At 36.3% G+C, this 21113-nt stretch overlaps 1 protein-coding gene across 2 annotated transcripts in view; it reads left to right on the plus strand.

The window, feature by feature from the left end:
• The window catches only part of LOC115231965 (ras GTPase-activating-like protein IQGAP1), a 217587-nt gene that overhangs the window by 78581 nt on the left and 117893 nt on the right, over positions 1 to 21113 (plus strand). For both annotated transcript variants that reach the window (XM_029801847.2, XM_029801852.2), the window contains exon 4: positions 16789 to 16866. In XM_029801847.2, coding sequence (XP_029657707.1) covers positions 16789 to 16866 — 78 coding nt within the window. The remainder of the gene's footprint in view (positions 1 to 16788; positions 16867 to 21113) is intronic.

Here is a 21113-nt window from a genome sequence, read left to right on the forward strand (position 1 = left end):
TTTTTAACACCAGCCTTATAGGTTGCTATGGCCTTTGACCCATTAGCATTTAAATCAGTCATATCTGGCCTAAATACCCTACAAGTTTTATGTTCAAACTGGCTAGATCCAGCTTCTCACACCTAACCTACAATGTCATTCTAAAAATAACAATCATATTATCCAAGTTTTAAAGCTGCAAGATAATGCATAATTAATTCAAAACAATGTAAATTATTAAGCATTACATTTGACAGTAATCTGAATGCTAAAGTGTTAAAGAAATAGCTCTCGAAATATGTTAGTTAAAAATCTTAATGTAGTAATCCTTAATGAAGTCATTCTGTGTTCATATCAGTTGTGAAATTGTGTGTTCTTTGATATTTGCATATTTTCTATTTGATTAATGTATGAAACAATGATTTAAAGATTAATTAAGGAAGAAATTCTTGTAAGTAAATTAGTTATAAAGATGATAGTTTTCATTAAAATAAATATTTATATAGTTAGGAATCATGTGTTGCAACACTAACTGGATACTTGATGTCACATGTAATTTAATGTTTTTGTATATGTTAAATCATTACTACTAGTTATCATTGATGGATTGAAGAGAGCTTTAATGTTATATAAAGGGACTGAAGGGAGCTTTAATGTTATATAAAGGGATTGAAGGGAGCTTTAATGTTATATAAAGGGATTGAAGGGAGCTTTAATGTTATATAAAGAAAAATAAACTTGTCATTAAGTATTTCGGGTACGTTCTTGTGGCTTTGCCATTTCTTCCTACTCTGCCTGCTTTACTGCTGATATGATCAGTCACATGTTGAATCTGTTATCTGATATGATTTTACAACCGTATATATTCGTAAACCAAAAAACATCATTCATGACCAGATTGAGAAACTGTGTCAACGTGATACAACCAAATGATACACTGTAATATCTCCAGAATTAGGTCATCTTTCTTCATTGTGTATTTTGTGTTAATGTTGCATGTTACATCTGTCTTCATATTTTAGTTTCATATAAAGCATTCATTCAGGATTGCCAAATAAAAACATGAGTTTAAACTAGTTATGGGAGCTTTCCCAATATATTCATTAGACTCACCGGCATTTTTTGTCAACACCATTATGACTTCTCTAACACACGTGAAGATTATAGATATGGTATGTGGAATGAGGAAGAATCACGAAAGTGAGTTCTGTGACACAAATTACTTATCCATTTGCAACACTGACTTTAAGAAACTGGCTTATAGGTGGATATGCAAGAAAGATAGACTTCACACGGACCAGAGAACATGGATATTAAGTCCTTTTTCTGAAATACACCACTCAACATAAGCTAATGATTAGCAACCTTAGGATAAAGCTAGATGGATTATGGAGCACATGACAATCAGGCAAAGGAGGGTAAGGAAGCAGAAAAATCCTTCAGTCAGACTTATATTCAGAAAAGTTCAAATTCAATTAGAGTACTGAGGTTGATGCAATCAACTTACCCACTTCCCTGAAGTTGTTGGTCTTGTAGCAAAATTTGAACAGTATTATTACTAATACTGATGGTCGCTGCTGGAACATCTTTGACCATAGGCCTGCTCAATCAGATTTGGCCAAGGATGGGTAGGGCACTAAACATCAATTATGATAATGACAACAATACTTTTTTACTCTTTACTAGGTGATGTGTATGATGAGAAGAATGGGGAGATAGACCAGGGGTTGTCTTGTAGAAAGTGAAATTTCTATAAGACAACTTACTGAGAGCAATGGATCAGATTTTTGATTGATGGAAAGTTCCAACCAGAGAGGTAATCTGATGGTTGATTAGTTCAGTAAAAAGCCATGCCTTGGAAGAGAGTTTAAAACAATATAAGCAAGCTAGTACAGAATCATGATGTCTAGTAAGATGTTTCATATACTCTGAAATATGAGGACCAGAGACTGACAATGTTCTTGCTTGCAAAGTATGATGCCAGTATGGGGGTAAAGTAATGACAGTACACATGCCTTCACTCACACTGAAAAGAAAGAGGGAAGTTACATACAGAGATATTGTCAGGTGTCAGTTGATGCTTGGTTCTAAACTTACTGTTTGTTATATTTCTGCAAAACAAAACAGTCCATGAAAATTCCTGTATACTGACGACCTAGTTCTCATAGCTGGATCTGTGAAAGATTTTGAGAAATTGCAAGCTTAGATGTAAAGTCTCAAATTGGGGCCTCAAAGTAAACCTAACAAAGAATATTAGTACTCAACATAAAAGATGAGACTATAGCACAGTTTGGGGCGGGGCTAAGCTCAGTATGCAGAAAAGAAATAAGTAGGAATTTTATACCGTGTAACCTGTCTGAACTACAGATGCAAGAGGCATGGTTGTGTGGTTAAAAAGTTCGCTTTGCAACCACATGGCTTCAGGTTCAGTTCCACTGTGTGGCACTTTGGGCAAGTGACTTTTATAGCTCTATGCTGAACCAATCAATGTCTTGTGAGTGAATTTGGAAGATGGCAACTGTGTAGAAACCATTGTGTTTGTTTATGTCACCTTCCCTTATGCACTACTTGAAAACTGGTATTCTTTGGCTTACATCACTATAAATTAGCAATTTGGCAAAAAAAACCGGCCAGTAGAATATATACCAGACTTTAAAAATTAAATATTGAGGTTGGTTTGTTTGATTAAACCCTTCAATGTGGTGCTCCAGCATGACCACGGTACAATGACTGAAACAAGTAAAAGATAAAAACCAGAGTCCAAGTAAATTTGAATTAGGTTTGTATGCTGCAGAGAGACAAGAATTCTAACCTTTTGAGAAAGTCTTTCATTGAAGAGAGATCTACTGCAAATATGGCTTTGAAGAATGCATGTGGGGAAGAAAAGAAAGTAACCAGGCAAAATGTTAGATAACTAAGGATAAAGTTACATTTGGAAGCTTTTAAATGTCATGAGACTAAATGAAATATTCTGTATGTATCCATACAATTTGATAATATTCTTACCGGAGATGTAAAAATTGTATTCAGGGACACGAATAAGCTGGTGATTTTACATTATTTTAATATTTTAATCTGCTGAAAGACAGCAAGCAGTCTGTTGGAATTAGACATAAATTATCTTTTTTTGTACATGTCATGTTGACATAATTTTTTTTATTTTTTTATCATATCTTATCATGAATGTCTTTTTGTTAGTCATCTGCTCATTCCAGATAGCCTAGACATTTGAATTATACAGCCTTTTATTATTTTTGTGAGGATTATCTTTTTGTTGATTAATAATGATAATTCTTGGAATATATTTTCTATTTGAGACTCGACCTTGAAGTTTCGGAGACACAAAAATATTTTAGATTTTACAAAATATCTTAAATATCATCATCGTTTAACGTCCGTTCTCCATGCTAGCATGGGTTGGACGGTTCGACCGGGGATCTGGGAAGCCAGAAGGCTGCACCAGGCTCCGGTCCTATCTGGCAATGTTTCTACAGCTGGATGCCCTTCCTAACGCCAACCACACCGTGAGTGTAGTGGGTGCTTTTTACATGCCACCTGCACGGAAGCCAGTCGAGGCGGCACTGGCTTCGGCCAGTGGGACTAAATATAGTATTTTTTTAAATAATGTTCAGGTTAATAGATCCTTTTGAAAATTGCAGTGTTCAAATAACATGCACAGGCCTTACAGAAATGCATTGTTCGTAATAGTTTCACAGTATAAAACTGCCGTAGATGGGTTTTTTTTTTTTTTTTTTTTTTTTAAATCTTTGAAACTTAATTGTATTCTAGAGAAACTTAATTGTATTCTAGAGGATAAACAAACATAAGTAATCTCAACCTGTAAATTATTGGTTTTTCTAGTTTACTGGAGGGGTAAATGTGAATTGGATCTCAGCATGACAACCATAGTTCAGTTAAAATTTATCACCTTTATTTTTTAAAGTTCACTTTTCTATGCTTACATGGGTCTGATGGAATTCATTAAGCAGATTTTCTATGACTAGATCCGAATCGTGGCCGATGCCAGCTCCGCCTCGTCTGGCTCCCGTGTCGGTGGCACGTAAAAAGCACCATCCAAATCGTGGCCGATGCCAGTGCCGCCTCGATTGGCTTCCATGCCGGTGGCACGTAAAATGCACCAATCCGACCATGACCGATGCCAGCCTCGCCTGGCACCAGTGCAGGTGGCACGTAAAAAGCACCCACTACACTCACGGTGTGGTTGGCGTTAGGAAGGGCATCCAGCTGTAGAAACATTGCCAGATAAGACTGGAGCCTGGTGCATCCTTCTGGCTTCCCAGATCCCCGGTCGAACCGTCCAACCCATGCTAGCATGGAGAACGGACGTTAAACGATGATGAACGATGAGATGCCCTTCTTGTCACCAGCCCTCAATTGATTCCAAGCAAGGGGATATTTCCCGATGGCCAGACGTGTTTTTACAGAAGATTGAGAATAAAATAATACTGCTTGTAAGAGGGTGACACTCATTTGCAGCTATCATGTTACTTCAAAACAAGGAGACACTCGTATGTATTCACACACACTGGACTTCTTTTAGATTCCATTTACCAAATACACACACTCGCAAAATGCTGCAAGTGGGACTAAGTGGGATTGAGAGAAGTGAACTCAATCACAGTCATACCTAACATAAAGTAAAGAGAAAATTGATAGCAGAATGCTATACTTCAAGATATTCTATTCACTAGCCAACAAGGAAGCTTCTATGCAGTCACTCAGCTTAAAAGAAATAACAGCTATGTCTTCTTCTAAATCACACCCTGTGATGTCAAAGGAAAAAACATATAGGATAATTTAGACCTACACAGGATGTACAGGATGGCCTTGCCTGAAATGCTTTCAATTATTGGCAATTAGCGTGGACTAAATATTCACTGTATTGTTTTGTTTGCATTGAAATTTTGAAATGTTTCCGCTAAAACCAGTCATCAGAAAGGTGTGTGTTACAGAGGCAACAGAAGAATAACTGGTCAAATTCTATAAATTAAAGTTGCTATGAGGATGGGGAGAGCTTCAGTTCATATCTGGTCTATAAAAGTAATATTTGTGTAGGGGTTGCCGAGTGATCTTTAAAAGTGAAATTGGTTTCTCAGCAGGAGCTTTTTCAGCACATTATCTCAGTTGATGCTTCTATTCATATTTCTCTGGAGATGTCTTGATTCATAAGATGTTTGACAATTATTCATCTAAAGTATAATTTGAAATGAAAGTTGAAAATTTGTTGCATTCTAGAGATTATAGTTTGGCCTCCTGAAAAGGAAATTAAGAAATAGAAGAATTAGTGATGCTTTAAACATATATTCCAATCATAATTTAAGTAGTAAATAATTGAATTAAGCATTCTCCTATGAAAAATAGTAAACTTGTAACACAACTGATTATGTTTTTATTGGAATTGGTACAATTTCAGAACTGTATCTTTTACTGTTTACCTTATATTTATTACAACTGATCGTGAATTATTTGTATACTTTTCATCTTGGATATTTTAAATTTGTCGCTAAGTGACCTTCAGACAAGCAATCTATGACCAGCGAAAGTGCATGGTTAATGTGTTACACTCACAATCTTAAGATTCAAGGATCAAGCAATGCATTGTTTTTTTAACAAAACACTTCATTTCACATTGCTCCAGTTCACTCAGTCATAATTAAGCTCCAACAATCGTTGGGAAGTTAACCCTGCAACAGATTGGTATCTTAGTCTCAATTGCATACACACCATAGAAATTGGGTTAAGCTCTGGACTTAATAGTCCCGGAGTTTATTGCAGATTCTAACCTATGTCCAAGATGTACAGTTTTTGTCAGCAAGCTACTCTTCTGAAATTCCATATAAGCTTGAAGCCGGGGGGTGGGGTGGGGGTGGAAAGTTCCTGGTTTTGGGTAAAAGTAAATGGTGGACTATTCGTCAACAGACAACTTACAGACAGGACAATTGACCGGTTGGACAATTTGCTGAAGGACAATATGTCGAAATTTTTTAAAAACAAAGTTAAAATTACAAAAGTTTTATTAGATTTACAGATAAAAAAACACTTTATTTATAAAAATATATGTACGATTATTCTGTCAACAAATTGTCTGCACACAAAAGAAAATGTAGAAGGATCAGTTATGATTTTATTCAACGTCCATGCCGGTGGCACGTAAAAAGCACCATCCGAATCGTGGCCGATGCCAGTGACACCTCGACTGGCTTCTGTGCTGGTGGCACATAAAATGCACCAATCCGACCGTGGCCGTTGCCAGCCTCGCCTGGCACCTGTGCAGGTGGCACGTAAAAAGCACCCACTACACTCACGGAGTGATTGGCGTTAGGAAGGGCATCCAGCTGTAGAAACACTGCCAGATAAGCCTGGAGCCTGGTGCAGCCTTCTGACTTCCCAGATCCCCAGTCGAACCGTCCAACCCATGCCAGCATGGAGAACGGATGTTAAACGATGATGATGATGATGATATTCCTCTCTCAGATTCACACACTTATTGCAGTGGCCCTTCAATCTTTCTAAACCCTGTAAAAGAACACGGACGATTGGGTCTCCCACCAGGCCTTTCATGATACCCTTAAAGCCACTTTTCAACACCCACTTGTATTTTAGTTCTACAACTAAAGATCCCTGAAACATTTACTAATGCTATAATTTAAGTTTGTTGTTTATAGCACTTTAAATGTAACGTGCGTACATGTGCATACAATCCTGTATAAACCTTTAACTAATTCTCTGTATGCTTATTTACTCTTTGCTGTTTGTATGTTGGAATGATATACAAAATGCTATTTATCAAAATAATCAATATCCTCATTACACCTACATGATCTTTTGATAAGTTAGCTTGCAGTAAAATTCTATATTAAACAGTGTCTTTGATATTTTTTGTTTATCATTAGTGCAAAACGTGATCTTGCTACAAACCTTTTGTTTCATTTTTTTTCTTCCATAAATGTGTCAACTTATGAGAGTAATAAAGTCAAAAGTTGTACTTATTTTTTTTTTTTATTTAGTTTGATCATAGAAAATCTAGATTTCTTTTCTTCTTTTTTTTTTTAATTGTGATATCACATATTCTACATTTAGCCAACAGTTTTTATTACAGTTTAAATAACTGATTTCTGTATAACTAAATGAAAAGCTAAATACTTCAGGGAATATTTTCTTGATGATAATTTTTTTTATGTATGTTGCTACATAGCAGCATATTTTGTGTGTAATAATCATAAATAACCAATCAATTGAAATCAATATAAAGTGAGCTTGATAAGAACTTTTGTCTTTTATTTGTTGAGTTTTTAAGTATTTTTCTCTTTACTACAAATGAACTTTGGTCACTGTAAATGTGACATCATCTTCATTGACAAAAGTTGAGAGAGCTACTGTGTATTTCTAATTAAGTATTTATTTTGCTTCATCATAGGTTAAGGTTTTTACTATATTAGGAAGGGCATCCAGCCATAGAAACCAAACCAGATCAGACTGGAACCAGCTCTGGTCGAACCATCCATCCTATGCCAGCATATGAATTGGGAATTGGCCATTAAAGGATGGCCAGCATGGAAAGCAGGCTTTAAGCAATGATGATATATATATATATATATATATATATATACACATACACAAATTAAGATAGGGGTTGTAAATGCAACCTTCCATGGGATAACATATATCCAATATACTGCTAGTGAAGTACCCAACAAAGTTAATACATAAATGTTAAGAATTGCAATGCAATTAATTCATTTACTGTATTATATGGGCAAAGGTAAAATGTTTTACCACAAATTAATAATACAAAATAAGAAAATGGAGAAATACATCTAAATCAAATATCAACTACCAGATAATACCCAATCACATACTTTGTTAAACCACTACATAAGAAACTTTAAGGTTAAACATAATAATATAGAACAAAACAGTGTACATGAAGGAGTAATATGATACAGTAAGTACAATATGTATAAAAGAATATAAATAAATATAAATATAAATATAAACTACATCTTATATATATATCCCATGCTGCCATTACTCAACATATTCGTCTAACTTAAGTTATCTGTTTGTATTACATATATCAGCAGTTATCTATTTTGGATTCTCACTAGATTTAGTTTCTCATTCAATGGATTATAAATGCTTATTGTTATATTTGATGCTATAAAACATGATGCTTTTAGATACACTTATAACCTCCATATTGGATAGGCAGGAGAGGGAATTGTCATTAAATTCAATGATAGTAATCTTGTTTTCTTCGATCACTAGTTACAATATTATTAGTTCCATCTCCAGAAGTGATTCTGTCTCAAAAATTGCTAATTTATTAGTTCCAACAACCCATTCAAGCAGTGCTGTCTTCAAGTATTGTCTGCTTTCGTCAAATGTAAAAGTTTTTCACTTTTTATTTTTGCATTTCTTTTTTTTTTATTTTTTTTATTTCTAGAGAATCTTTTCGTGTTAAATAGTTTGAATTATTGCAGAGTATTGATTTTTTTTTAGAGCTTCCCTTTTGTTAATTTGTCATTCCGTATTGAAAGTAGTTAAAATGTTCAGTGGGTTGATAAAGAATGTTAACTATTTTGAATAATTTCCTAAAAAGAAAATATTGGTACAGACTTTTAGCTATTTGCTACTCTTTTACTTGTTTCAGTCATTTGACTGCGGCCATGCTGGAGCACCGCCTTTAGTCGAACAAATCGACCCCGGGACTTATTCTTTGTAAGCCCAGTACTTATTCTATCGGTCTCTTTTGCCAAACCGCTAAGTGACGGACACGTAAACACACCAGGATCGGTTGTCAAGCAATGCTAGGGGGACAAACACAGACATACAAACACACACACACACACATACATATATATATATATATATATATATACACACAACAGGCTTCTTTCAGTTTCTGTCGACCAAAACCACTCACAAGGCATTGGTCGGCCCGGGGCTATAGCAGAAGACACTTGCCCAAGATGCCACGCAGTGGGACTGAACCCGGAACCATGTGGTTGGTTAGCAAGCTACTTACCACACAGCCACTCCTGCGCCTATGCTAATTTTTTTTTTAAATCTCAACTCCAGAACACAATTTCTACCTAGCAAGTAAGGTAGATGCTCTGAAATATAGTTGCTATAGTGAGCACTAGTTGGGGAAAGTTCAAGGGGGCTACAACCACTACTGACAACAAAAATCTTTTCCCTAAGAGTGAAGTGCAGACTGTATGATGTGTGTGTTAAAACTGTAATGCTACATGGTAGTGAAACATGTGCTTTGAATGCAGAGGGCTTGAAAAGAAATGAAGCAAGCATACTGCATTGGATGTACAATATGAGTGTGCAAGAAAGAAGACCATGCTAGTATGAATACATGATCTTGTTTACCAACCACATGGTTCCGGGTTCAGTCCCACTGCGTGGCACCTTGGGCAAGTGTTTTCTACTGTAGTCTCGGGCCGACCAATGCCTTGTGAGTGGATTTGGTAGACGGAAACTGAAAGAAGCCCGTCGTATATATGTATATATATGTATATATATATATATATATGTATATATATATATATGCGTGTATGTGTTTGTGCGTCTGTTGTCCCCCTGGCATTGCTTGACAACCGATGCTGGTGTGTTTATGTCCCTGTTACTTAGCGATTTGGCAAAAGAGACCGATAGTATAAGTACTGGGCTTACAAAAGAATAAGTCCCGGGGTCGAGTTGCTCGATTAAAGGCGGTGCTCCAGCATGGCTGCAGTCAAATGACTGAAACAAGTAAAAGAGTAATATAAATAAGAGCAGTTGTATAAAAAGTACCACTCACTGTCTGTGGCCAGAACTTGTGGAAGAAGGAAATCCAGGAAAACATGGGATGGAATGGTTGAGGGTGATCTCGTGGCCTGAGCCTGATAGTGATGACAAAGGACCTGGATCTCTGATGATATGAGGTTCTCAAAAAGACCCACCCTTGTCAGCAAAACTAAGTTTTGGAAGTGTTATGTATTGTACTCTTCACCCATCTCACAGTGACTCGCTGCCACCACTTCTGCATTAGGTCAGCTTCTCATCTTCCTGACAATTGTTTCATCTTTACCACTCCTGCAGCTCACCCCACCACTTTCTTCTACATCACTCTATCTTCCCCAACTCATGGCTCTTTGCTCATCCACCCTTCAACACTATCCATTTTGGTAGCCTGCCTCCCCATCCCCTCATTCTCCATCCTATATGATTTTTTAACACAGTTTGTGCCTAGACACCTCATTGACATTTGTCTGTCTCTTGCAGCTTCTCCTGTTCATTTTCTTTTCTCTCCCCTTTCCCTATTAGAACCACTATTGCACCTCCTCTCACTTCTTATAGATCAATCCCCTTGTCCCCTAACATGAAACTGACTTCCCTTTACCCAGGTTTTGTAGTTCTGCAAGCTGCACAGCAACCTCAATAGTGCAGGTGGCATGAAAATAAATCACCCAGTCCATGATGCAAAGTGGTTGGCATTAGGAAGGACATCAAGCCAGAGCTCATGCAGTCCTTGGACACATCGGATCCTGCCAAACCATCCACCCTCTGCCAGAATGGAACACAGATGTTAAATGATGATGATGATGATAAATCCTCAGAACTGACTATTATAATTTAGTAAAAGCACCATCCGTTCGTGGCCGTTGCCAGCCTCGCCTGGCCCCCGTGCCGGTGGCACGTAAAAAGCACTATCCGTCCGTGACCGTTTGCTAGCTCCGTCTGGCACCTGTGCGGGTGGCACGTAAAAAGCACCCACTACACTCACGGAGTGGTTGGCGTTAGGAAGGGCATCCAGCCGTAGAAACACTGCCAGATCAGACTGGGCCTGATGCAGCCTTCTGGCTTCCCAGACCCCAGTTGAACCGTCAAACCCATGCTAGCATGGAAAGCGGACGCTAAATGATGATGATGATGAATACAATTGAGAGAAATTTTGATATATTTTGTACAAGATATGAAGACACTCCATGGGAACAGTGCTTGCTTCTCTTCCTATTATCCAGTTTCTCTTATTGCACACAAGGATAGAAAATCAAACTTAAACTGCTGTCAGTAAACATTGAGATGAGTCTGATATAATGTCTGTTTTTCCATGTTATCATGAATTAGATGAATACATAACACTGAAGCCAGATGTCTTTCCTATCACTAACGATTACTTGTTTTTCAAATAAAGGACTTTTCGGGGGTTTTTTTTCTTAATTCTCCATGCCTTTGAATGGACAGAGCTACAATATGGTTAGTTACTGTTTGCAGCTCAATATAGAATGTAAATCTATACACACACACAGTATTGGCTTCACATCTATTTACCAAATTTCAAACACAAGGTATATTCCCTGGATGCTGCTGATTGTGACTGCATCCAAAATCACACTTGAGTAGTGAACTTCTTAACCACATAGCCGTGCTTGCTAATTGCATTTAGCAGCAGGCTTATAAGCTACTGTTTATCCAACTCCAAGACTTACATTATTTTAAATTATCAGAAAAGCTTAAGCCAAATGAAATTAACAAATTTCTGTAATTTGTATTAAGTAGCATTTTTTATTTGGGTCTTTACTCTTACTATTTTTGGACTGCTTATCACTGTATTACCATAGAAATTACTTACATTTCTCTTGTGTGCTCTCGTAAACTTAGAAAATCTCTTCATATATAGTTGTGTATGCAGGCCTTTTGATTATCCAATGTACAGCTAGGAACATCTCGAAATCTTAGAAAAAAATTAGAGGCTTGTTGCATTTGGAGATTTATTCATTATCTTGAACAATGAGGTAAAACACAACCTTAGTCCTTTTGTATCCCAATTAGCTATTGTAAAACTTGAAACTATTAATTTTGATTTATTCCATTAAGCTCAATGGGTTTATATCTTTAAATGGAAATGAAATATTCTGATGTTTTATGCTTGTTTCATAAGCATTAGCTGCAGAATCTATAACTGAAATGATTTTCGATATGGAATCCACATTCTATTATGTAATCAATTAGATTCTATTAACGTTATGAGAGTTTTACCAGATGAGCTATATACTATTTTCAGAACAAATTCTTTTTCAGATGTCCATGCAATTATCTGATATTTCCAGTCATAGTCCCTAATGTTTGATCTATCTCAATATTGTGTGCAATTAACTGTTGAATATACTTGGCATTTCATTTTGGGGACTATTGATTATATCTAAGTTTCTTGATATTACAGAAACTCCTGCAAACAGATGTTTATTAACTTTCTATTAACACTTTTCAAGTGACATGTTATTTACCATGGCCTTCCGAAAATTCTTGCTTCTGGCTGTCAATTCTCTCTTTAAATTATTAAGAGATATATTTTTGACAATGAGCTTTATCATTCAGACTTTTTTTTTCCCCCTAAGATGCTGTACATCAAATTTTGAAGTTCTTTTTGACTGGTATTATTGCCTTGATTAACTAGGAGATAACCTGGCATTTTTGTTGAATTTGTGAGGTATTAGCCTGTGCCAAGAGTGATTTCCTTTGACATACTCTTACATTGAGATTTGAAATATCAACATTAACCATTTGCTTTAGAATCTACTATTTAGAATTTGATAAATATTTTATGATTTTTATATTGTATCTTTTGAGAATTTTTCACCTGCAAGTATAAAATGTGATATTGTTAATTAGAATATGATTGCTTTCTTCTGTTAATTATTGTTGAAGGATGATGCATGTCTATCATAGTAACCTGTTTTGATATTACATCTAGATAATCTAGCTATAATTTCTAATTTAGCTAGAATGGTTCTTAAATGTTTATAAGGGTCTCATATAGGCTAATTTTTAAATGTAAGAAATATGCTACGTTTATTTTTTTTGTTTTTTGCATGAAATAAATGTTTACAGAAATATTAGATTGTAATATTTTAAAATACATGGTCTGGTTTTAAATATTAAAAAAAATTTATATATTTTTTTATTTGCATTTGCGTTTCTAATATATTTATGTATATTAGTAGCTTTTTCTTCCTTATATATGCATATATAATTATGTTATAAATTTTTCTGTGCTAGCTAAATGGCAACTTTTTATTATTATTATTATTATGAAACCATTCTTAAGTCTTTGCATTAGTAAATTTAGATTTGTATTTCAAAAATGAAATAGTCAACACAAATGTGGTTTGGTAGAAGTGCTCAAGCGGGATTGTCTCATAAAATTGGTTGATTTCACAGATCCATCATACTGATGTAGTTTCTAAGTTTAGATTATGTAAGAACAATTTGAGACTTGCAAAAGACAACAATCCATTTTCTTTTAGGGATCGTGAAGTGATTTCTGTAAAAGAATAAAGTTTGCGGGAACTGTTTCAGTTCGGCATTGTAAAATAGTGTTTTAGAGTTTAACCCTTTGACTTCAAAAATCAGATGCATCCTCTCAAAATCTTGTTGCCCTTAACTGCAGAAAGCAGTTTATACACCAAGCTCTATTTCAATGAACAGTCTCCTGTTTGAAACTGTTTATTATTGAGATATGTCAAGCTTATTGAGGCAATGTAACTTGCAGAAAACACCAGTTCTATTTTTTTTTTTATAGATATTTAACATCAGTACTAGAATAGCCATGGGATTTAATTTTGCAGTTAAAGGTTTTAAAGTGATGCTTAATTTAATGCTGTGTAAGTTAAGGCTTAAATGTTATTGGTTTTGTACTTAAGTATTCTGAATTTGCTTTCTTTGTTTACATAAGTTTAGTGTGGCTGTGTGGTAAGTAGCTTGCTAACCAACCACATGTTTCCGGGTTCAGTCCCACTGCGTGACATCTTGGGCGAGTGTCTTCTGCTATAGCCCCGGGCCGACCAATGCCTTGTGAGTGGATTTGGTAGACGGAAACTGAAAGAAGCCTGTCGTATATATGTATATATATATATATATATATATATATATATATATATATATATATATATATATATATATATATATATATATGTGTGTTTGTGTGTCTGTGTTTGTCCCCCTAGCATTGCTTGACAACTGATGCTGGTGTGTTTATGTCCTCGTTACTTAATGGTTCGGCAAAAGAGACCAATAGAATAAGTACTGGGCTTACAAAAAGAATAAGTCCCGGGGTCGAGTTGCTCGATTAAAGGCGGTGCTCCAGCATGGCCGCAGTCAAATGACTGAAACAAGTAAAAGAGAATGTAAGCAAATGTATTGAAGGTGGTTTTGAAGTCTCTAAGAAAAATATTCTACCCCAACATAATATGAATGGTATGATTTAAAAATAGAACAATAAACAATTTAAAAGAGCGAACATTTAAGCTTTTTTTTTTTTTATGTGTGTAGATCAAACATAAGTATGTTGAGGATGCTTTGGACAGGAATTTTTAACACTAGCTTAGACGATGTTGCTTTGAAGAACCTGTAAAATTGTTTTGTATTTTTTACTTGAATCATTTTATCTTCAAAAATTAGATTTTGAAAACAGATGTTTTATTATTTATTTAGTTACTTATTTTACTAATTGCAATGTTTTAACAAGCAATTTGGAAATAATTATTTCTTACAGTAAATATTGCCATAATAATAGCCAACAGTTTTCCCAAAATAAATTTAGCAATTTAATCTTGGAAAAATTATATTAAAGATATTAGTAATTATTTCATTAACTACCTTGAAAGTCTAACTAAACATAGCTTTGTTTAGGGATAAATATAAAATGTTCATTTGATATAGAAACTTGGTGTCCTATATCTTGCTAATTTTGGCTATTGAGCTGAGTTACCAATGCCGGTGGCACGTAAGAGAACCATCCAAACGTGGCCATTGCCAGCGCCGCCCCGACTGGCCTTGTGCCGGTGGCACGTAAAAAGCACCATCCGTTCGTGGCCGTTGCCAGCCTCGCCTGGCCCCCGTGCCGGTAGCACATAAAAAGCACCATCCGATCGTGGCCGTTTGCCAGACTCGTCTGGCACCTGTGCCGGTGGCACGTAAAAAGCACCCACTACACTCATGGAGTGGTTGGCGTTAGGAAGGGAATCCAGCTGTAGAAACATTGCCAGATCAAACTTGGCCTGGTGCAGCCTTCTGGCTTCCCAGACCCCAGTTGAACCGTCCAACCCATGCTAGCATGGAAAGCGGATGCTAAACGAGGATGATGATGAGGAATCTTAGAGATTTAAACAAAAGCTTTATCTTTCTATTCAAAGCATTTTTTCACATACTCACAGAACAACACACCGGAGTCCAGTACCTTATTTAGTTGTCTTTGATGTTAATTTGTAATGTGTATAAAATTGTATGAAAATTAAAAAATTACATATCATATAAAAACTAAAGGGACTCTTGAACAATCCTTTACACACACACACACATGTATGTATATAATGTATGCATACGTTGGATGATGCGAACAAGAAACCAGAACTCAAAACATGTATATAATTTTCTTGGTCTTATATATTGTGGGTGATTCAGGTCTCTTAGCAATTTAGATAATGCATATTTTTTTTAAAATTTCATTTTCATATTTGGAATACTATCTTTGCTATTTTTATTGTGAATGGCTTTTGCTAGTTTTTTAAATAAAAAAAAAAATATCATTATCAAATATTTGAGAAAATATTGATTGCTTGTTCAATTGTCTGTTCAAATGGCTACTTCAACTAAGATAATCTGGATGGTTGGCTGTATGAATGGTAGGGCAGTAGACCAGTTATCTTAGAATCTCTGACCTGTAGCAGTCAATGGGAGGACTTAGGGTCAAAGGAAGACTTAATGTTAGTTGTGGGGATGTGGGTGGAAGCTGTGCTGAGGTTTGAGAGAGAGATAGAGAGGGAGATGAGGTGTACATTAAGACCAACTGTGTATGCATGTGTGTATGGCTGTATGGTTACAATCAATTCCCATTCATGTAGTTACAGGTTCAATACCACTGTGTGGTGCCTTAGGCAAGTATCTTCTACTATAGCCCCAGGATGGCCATCTTGTAAGTGGATTTTGGTAGATAGAAACTGAAAGAAGCCCATCATGTATGTAGTAAATGGGTGTCTAAGTGTATGTGTTTTCTTGTTTTGATATCACATGATAGTTATAAACAAGCATTAACATCATACAAGAGGTGTCCTTCTCTAATCTTTCCTGAAAACCTGTCTGATCATGGAGTAAGATTACTTTGCTTGAAAGCTAGTAAGGATTGGCATCAAGTAGGGCATCTGGTTATAGAAAATTTGCTTCAATATGTGACCAATGCAAGCATGAAAAAGTGAGCAGTAACCCGTTAGCATTTAAACCAGCCATATCTGGCCAAATTTTTTTTTTTTACCTATTTTAAGTTCAAACAGGCCAGATCCAGCTTCTCCCATCCGTCCTACAATGACATTTTAAAAATAACATTCAGATCATGTAAATTGCAAAGCTACGAGATAATCAAAGATTAATTCAGAACTGAATACTAAAGGGTTAAATGGTGATGATAGTGATGAGGAAAATTTGTTATGGAAACTGGAAAAGAAAGTTAGAGGTCATTAAACTTCATTGCAAATATACTACTGATCTATTTCTATCTGGATTTCAAATACTTCGAATAATGAAATATATCCTCCACACATCTGATTTGGTGATACCTTGTTAATATTTATGCTTATGTTCATATGGTGTGGTATGAACATATGTATTTCATTGTAGTTTGTGTATGTATGAACACATTAATTTATTAATAAACTTTTTTTATAGATGTCTATAAAATGTTTGAGAACTTGCCAATTGGGAAATCTACAAATTAGCTAATTAATATATTTTTCCTTGCAGGCCACTGGTCTCCATTTCAGACATACGGATAATATCAACCACTGGCTCACTGCTATGGAAGAAATTGGTCTTCCTTCGGTAAGGGAACTTATCTCAGTAATTTGTTGAATTTTTGCCAATTTCATTCTCACTGAAGCAGATAGACTTAAAACATGCAGCCTTTTTTTATCTAACACTTCTAATTCATTTGTCATATTGCAATTAATTTCAATTTATCTTTATCTTGCAAAAATTAACACTTTTTATAATTTCTTTAACTTCGTCAATACTATCCTGATAAAGACAAGGCAAATTAAGTGTTGATATTTAATTAAAATATTTCAAACAAAATCTCATTATGACATGAAAACAATGTAAGATTTTAATTGAACATCTTTTATGTTGTTCCAAACAGCGGAAAAGTATTTTAAAATATAAAGTTATTTTATTAAGTCCTTAAATTTTCAATTATTTAAAAAATAAAATGGTATTCTGTTAGAATTATATTCACGAAACAGTTAACAATTCTAAGAATGAAATCAGTTTTCAAATGATGTCCTAACATAAAATCAAATGAAGTTGAAAATGATTTTGTTCCCAATGAAATCAAAACCGGATTTAGCATGCAGATTTATTATATCTGCACATTGTGCTTTTTTTTTTTTTTTGTTAAACAAAAAAGGCGCAGGAGTGGCTGCGTGGTAAGTAGCTTGTTTACCAACCACATGGTTCCAGGTTCAGTCCCACTGCGTGGCACCTTGGGCAAGTGTCTTCTACTATAGCCTCAGGCCAACCAAAACCTTGTGAGTGGATTTGGTAGACGGAAACTGAAAGAAGCCCGTCGTATATATATATATATATATATATATATATATATATATATATATATGCATGTGTGTCTGTTTGTCCCCCTAGCATTGCTTGACAACCGATGCTGGTGTGTTTATGTCCCCGTTACAAAAGAGACCGATAGAATAAGTACTGGGCTTACAAAAGAATAAGTCCCGGGGTCGAGTTGCTCGATTAAAGGTGGTGCTCCAGCATGGCCGCAGTCAAATGACTGAAACAAGTAAAAGAGTAAATTAAGATTGGATTGATTTTTTTTTTTTGTTAAAGAAATTTCTAAAATTATAGCAGCTTCATTTAATGAATCCAATATGAAGAACTAGACGAATATCTCAACATCATCTGAAATAAAATTAGCATCACTGAGAATACAAATTTAGCTTTTCTATTTTTTTTTTTTTTTTTTTGTTGGTCTCTCGGTTTTTGTTTTCCTTTCTTGGCAATTTTATCTTACTTTGATATCTCGTGTAATTTCTCATCTTTGCTATTCTACCTCAAAACCCACCAAACGACTTTAAGAAAATCACCACAGTCAAGGGAAACTGGAAAAACTAGATTTTACTGTTTAGTTTGTGAACTGCAGATGTCCAGTTTTCTAAAGTACAAATTTGTTAGTGTTTAGATACATGTACATAATCTTTCTAGATATACAGCTGGCGCTTAGCTAACCAGTCATTCAGTCAAAACATAAATACTCAATAGGTGCAAGAATACATCATGGTTTAAATTAACTCTATTTTGGTCAGTTCGGAGCAGCCCCAAAGTTATGTTTTATTTCTCTGAAGATTAACAGCCAATAGAGATTCGTGAAAACAATATACATGAAAGTAATATTAAGCTAGTGCCACAATTACTACAGATTTTGTATTAACATTAGTAACCTGTTGTAATCACTCAATATATTAACCTCTGTTTTTACCAAGTTGGTTTAGGTTAGAAAAATCTGCAGTATCCTATTGTTCAGCCTTGTGATCTGTAAGGCTCAGAATTTCGATTTGGGAGTTTATATCTACCTCTTCTCAAATCCTCCTGTCAGTCAGTCCCTCTCTCTCTTTCTCTCTTCTCCCTCTCTCCCTTTCCCTCTCTTGCTCTTTCCCCCTCTCTTGCTCTTTCCCCCTCTCTTGCTCTTTCCCTCTCTCTTGCTCTTTCCCTCTCTCTTGCTCTTTCCCTCTCTCTTGCTCTTTCCCTCTCTCTTGCTCTTTCCTTCTCTCTTGCTCTTTCCCTCTCTCTTGCTCTTTCCCTCTCTCTTGCTCTTTCCCTCTCTCTTGCTCTTTCCTTCTCTCTTGCTCTTTCCTTCTCTCTTGCTCTTTCCTTCTCTCTTGCTCTTTCCTTCTCTCGTGCTCTTTCCTTCTCTCGTGCTCTTTCCTTCTCTCGTGCTCTTTCCTTCTCTCGTGCTCTTTCCTTCTCTCGTGCTCTTTCCTTCTCTCTTGCTCTTTCCTTCTCTCGTGCTCTTTCCTTCTCTCGTGCTCTTTCCTTCTCTCGTGCTCTTTCCTTCTCTCGTGCTCTTTCCTTCTCTCGTGCTCTTTCTCTCTCGTTCTTTCTCTCGCTCTTTCTGTCTTTCTCTCTCTTTCTCTCTCCCCCTCTTTCTCTTGCACTCTCTCTCTCTTTTTCGTGCTCTCTCTCTTTCTCTCTCCCTCTCTTTCTCTCTTTCTTGCGCTCTCCCTCTCTTTCTCTCTCCCTCTCTCTCTCTTTCCCCCTCTCTCTCTCTCTCTCTCTTTCTCCCTCTCTTTCTCTCTTTCTCACGCTCTCTCTCTTTCTCACTCCCACTCTCTTTCTCTTTCTCACTCCCATTCTCTTTCTCGCACTCTCTCTCTCTCTCAATAGTTCCACCACAAGTACCTGTAACTTGCATTCCACCTTCACTTGGACTACATTCATCCAGGCTGTTGATGTTCAATGAGAACTTATGACAATGTCGTTGAAGAAAGACCGGCAGGGTGAGAATTCTAGACAGCAGTAATTCTGGAGAGAAGGATTATCACAACAAAAATGGCTTGAAGGGCGAGGCCCAGTAAAAAGGTTGGATGGGGAGCATTAAATTCATTGGGTGGACTCAGGCAAAGGTGATGCATTACATCATTGTTGTAACGTCTGCTTTTCCATGCTTGCATGGGTTAGATGAGACTTCTTTGAGGCAAAATTTTCTGTAACTGGATATTGTTCTTGATGTCAGCCTTCACCTTGTTTCCAAGCCAGGTAATGATTCCCTCAGTTTATCAGGCAATGAACATCTCAGACATGCTTTTGCAAAGGGACTGCAAAGAAATGACCGTGTGAATTGTGAAGCTTTGTTTATAATCAACATACACTCACGGAGTGGTTGGCATTAGGAAGGGCATCCAGCTTGTAGAAACACTGCCAGATCAGACTGGAGCCTGGTGCAGCCTCCTGGCTTCCCAGACCCAGGTCGAACCGTCCAACCCATGCTAGCATGGAAAACAGACGTTAAACGATGATGATGATAATACACACATGAAAGTAATATTAAGCTAGTGCCACAAGACTTGTGATGAAAGCTAGACATATTTTTCTGGTAGATTTCAAATAAATGATACTATTTGAAGTTTTGTTTATAATCAATGCACATATCGGGATTCAAGCCTCTTCTCCTTATCTCCTCAAAGGCATACAGCATCTCGAAAGAGTCCAGAAGCTGGCTACCCGCATGGTTCTTGGTCTCAAGAATTTATCTTATGAAGAAAGGCTGAAGACACTCGACCTTTATTCTCTAGAAAAACGACGACGCCGTGGTGATCTCATTCTTGCTCACAACATCATAAGCGGAAGGTGTAACCTCTCGAAAGAGCTGTTCTTCACTCCTGCTCCAGAGTGTCGGCTGCGGGGTCATTCCGAAAAGCTCTATCTGCGACGATTTCATCTCAATCGAAGGAGAGGGGCTTTCTCCGTCCGGGTTGCAGATCCGTGGAATAAGCTGCCGGACGAGATGGTGAAGAAGCCGACGACCGCTCGGTTCAAAGTCTCCCTTGACCACAAGTGGCCTGAACTCTTTACATGAACACCACTCTGTACATAACTCCATGTCCCCCTACATGGCCTTGCTTTTTTGCTTTTTTAGCCAAAAAATTAACTAACTAACTAACATATGCACTCATTTTCATGCACACACACCAATGTGGTTGGCTTCTTCTAGCTTCCACCTATTGAATTCACTTACAAGGTACAGTAATCCATCACTGTATCACAGGTCACCTATCACAGTTTATTATTTAAGCTTACGTCAATTCCTCCGTAGTGTTGTATTGCATTTATAATAAAATAAATATATACAAATTATAAGAATAATAAAAAAAAATATAAACTGTACAGTGCTGTTTCTACTTCAGATTTTCACCTATCGCAGGGGGTTTTGGGACATAATGCCCATGATAGTCAAGGGATTACTGTATTGGTCAATCCATGGCTATAGTCGATGCCAGTTGACAACATCCACACAGGGGAGGAACTGAACCTTTATGCTAGTCCAAAGTGGATTTTTTAAT

Source organism: Octopus sinensis, linkage group LG2, assembly GCF_006345805.1.
Source record: "Octopus sinensis linkage group LG2, ASM634580v1, whole genome shotgun sequence".
Taxonomy (NCBI): domain Eukaryota; kingdom Metazoa; phylum Mollusca; class Cephalopoda; order Octopoda; family Octopodidae; genus Octopus; species Octopus sinensis.